The 1,862-nt window shown below is 50.8% G+C and overlaps 1 protein-coding gene across 1 annotated transcript in view; it reads right to left on the bottom strand.

The window, feature by feature from the left end:
• EMC1 (ER membrane protein complex subunit 1) overlaps nt 1–1,862 on the bottom strand; it is a gene marked incomplete in the record, with an annotated part of 35,793 nt that overhangs the window by 20,617 nt on the left and 13,314 nt on the right. The window contains 1 exon segment of the mRNA XM_027770606.1: nt 506–628. Coding sequence (XP_027626407.1) covers nt 506–628 — 123 coding nt within the window.

Raw genomic sequence — 1,862 nt, 5'->3', positions numbered from 1 at the left:
ACACGAGATACTACAGTATTCTTGTAGCCCACAATGTGAGCAGGAGCCTGGACTAGGCTTTCCATCTTAGAAAGGAAGAAGCCGCAGCCCGAGAGGCTGAGGAACTCAATCAGATGCCAGAGAGGCATCCTGGGAGGCGACTGCGAGGGCTGACTGTGGAGTCAGACGGCCCTGATTTTGAACCCCAGCTCTGTGACGCCGGACAGGGTCCTGAGTCCCAGCGGGCCACAGCAGCACTTGTAAAAGCAGGTCTGTAACAGCCAAGGCACCGACTGTTGAGGGGTTAAGCCAGTGAGCATGTAAGTAACAGTTTATAAGTGCGGCACCAGGTGCACAGCCACGGCCTGGCACAAATGACACCTGCTTTAACTGTAATTTCTGATGCACATTTCAGTCCGCCAGAGAGACCTAACCCAGGACCTCTGGCTATGGCCTGCCCCCAAGGAGAGGAAAGCCCACGCTGAGAAGCTCAGGTCAGAGTGTGAAGGCAAAGGCCTGGACTCACCCGCTCGGGCCGAGTGCCATTCTGTTCCAGGCCAAACGTAATCCCAGTGTCCAGAAGGCGCCGCCCAGTCTCCACTAAGTAAAGGTTAATGGTGTAGGTCTGATTGAAGCAAGTCAGTGAGTCCTAGGGGTACAACAGCATGGGTCAACCAGAGGGCCCCCCCAAAGATCAGCCCCCTGAAGGACGTCAATGATTGGGGGGTGGATACCCTACAAAAGGAGCCCCTCCAGAAGACGAAATACGTGCAAAGGAAAATAAAAAAGCAAAGAAAGTTAAGTCCGAGGGCAGAAATGAGGCGCTTGCCCACTACGCTAGTTTTAGAAGGAAGCCAGTGCAGAGCAGTGGACTTCCCAGAGAGCAGGCAGAGCGAACGAGGGCAGGAACCGCTGTGGCTTACGGGGGGAGAAACAGCACACACCTCTGCCTCCACTTCAGAGCTACTGCACAGATACCCCTCAACTCTACTGCCTGGGATCCCAAAAGAAATGGGGAAACTGACACTCAGAGAGTCTGTTAGGAATAGATTTGAGGGATTCTACCTCCTTATCTCCCAACAAAAAAGGATTGGGGAAAAAAAAAAAAAAGGATTGGAAAAACATCATTTAATTCATAGTATTCAAAAATCCCGTTTGAGGCTGGGAACTCTAGGAGACCTACTCCTTGCCTAAGCTGCTCCCCCAACTTCCGTGGTGGCCTGTGTCTCTTGGTTGGCCCTGCCCAGTGACATGCCCTACCTTTGGAGCAGACTTCTCTGAAAAGCCCCCCGCTGAGCCATCTTCAGAACTGCTAGGTTTCTGTTTACAGCAAAGAGAAGGACAGGAAAAATTCAGCTGACAGGTCACTGCCCAGTCAAATGGATCTTTTTATTTTTATTAAGAATTATTTCTAAATTTTATTTTATTTCATTTTAATTTGCTATAAGACTCATGCACTCACCAGAAACAGTGAGAGAGAAAGCGAGAAAGCAAGCCGCCAGGTCCGGGACTCAAACCAGTTAGCCATGTGGGAGTCCAGCGCTTTAACCACCATCCAACCTCCTGGCCCCAGTCAAATGAATCTTATTTCTACGTCTTCTCCACACACGTGAGAGAAGCCAAATCTTCCTCCTCACCCCTGCCCACAAAGCCTATGCAATCTTTAACAGTGAGGCCATCATGACAGGATCTCTAAAGGGGGTTGCAGGTAGCTCTATACACAAGGTGAAAACGCACTTCTCAACAGCCTCCTGCCCCCGGGTCCAAACCCATCAGGTGAGCATCCCCAGACTTCCTTTAACTTTATTCCCTCCATGTGCAAGTGAGAGAGACGGTATCTCCAACAAGACCCTGACACCACAATCATCCCGAGCCTCCGCTGG

This window comes from Tupaia chinensis, unplaced genomic scaffold (genome assembly GCF_000334495.1).
Source record: "Tupaia chinensis unplaced genomic scaffold, TupChi_1.0 Scaffold000146_1, whole genome shotgun sequence".
Lineage (NCBI taxonomy): Eukaryota > Metazoa > Chordata > Mammalia > Scandentia > Tupaiidae > Tupaia > Tupaia belangeri.
Note: the sequence above shows the minus strand (reverse complement) of the source record. Positions and strands in the feature narration are given on the sequence as shown.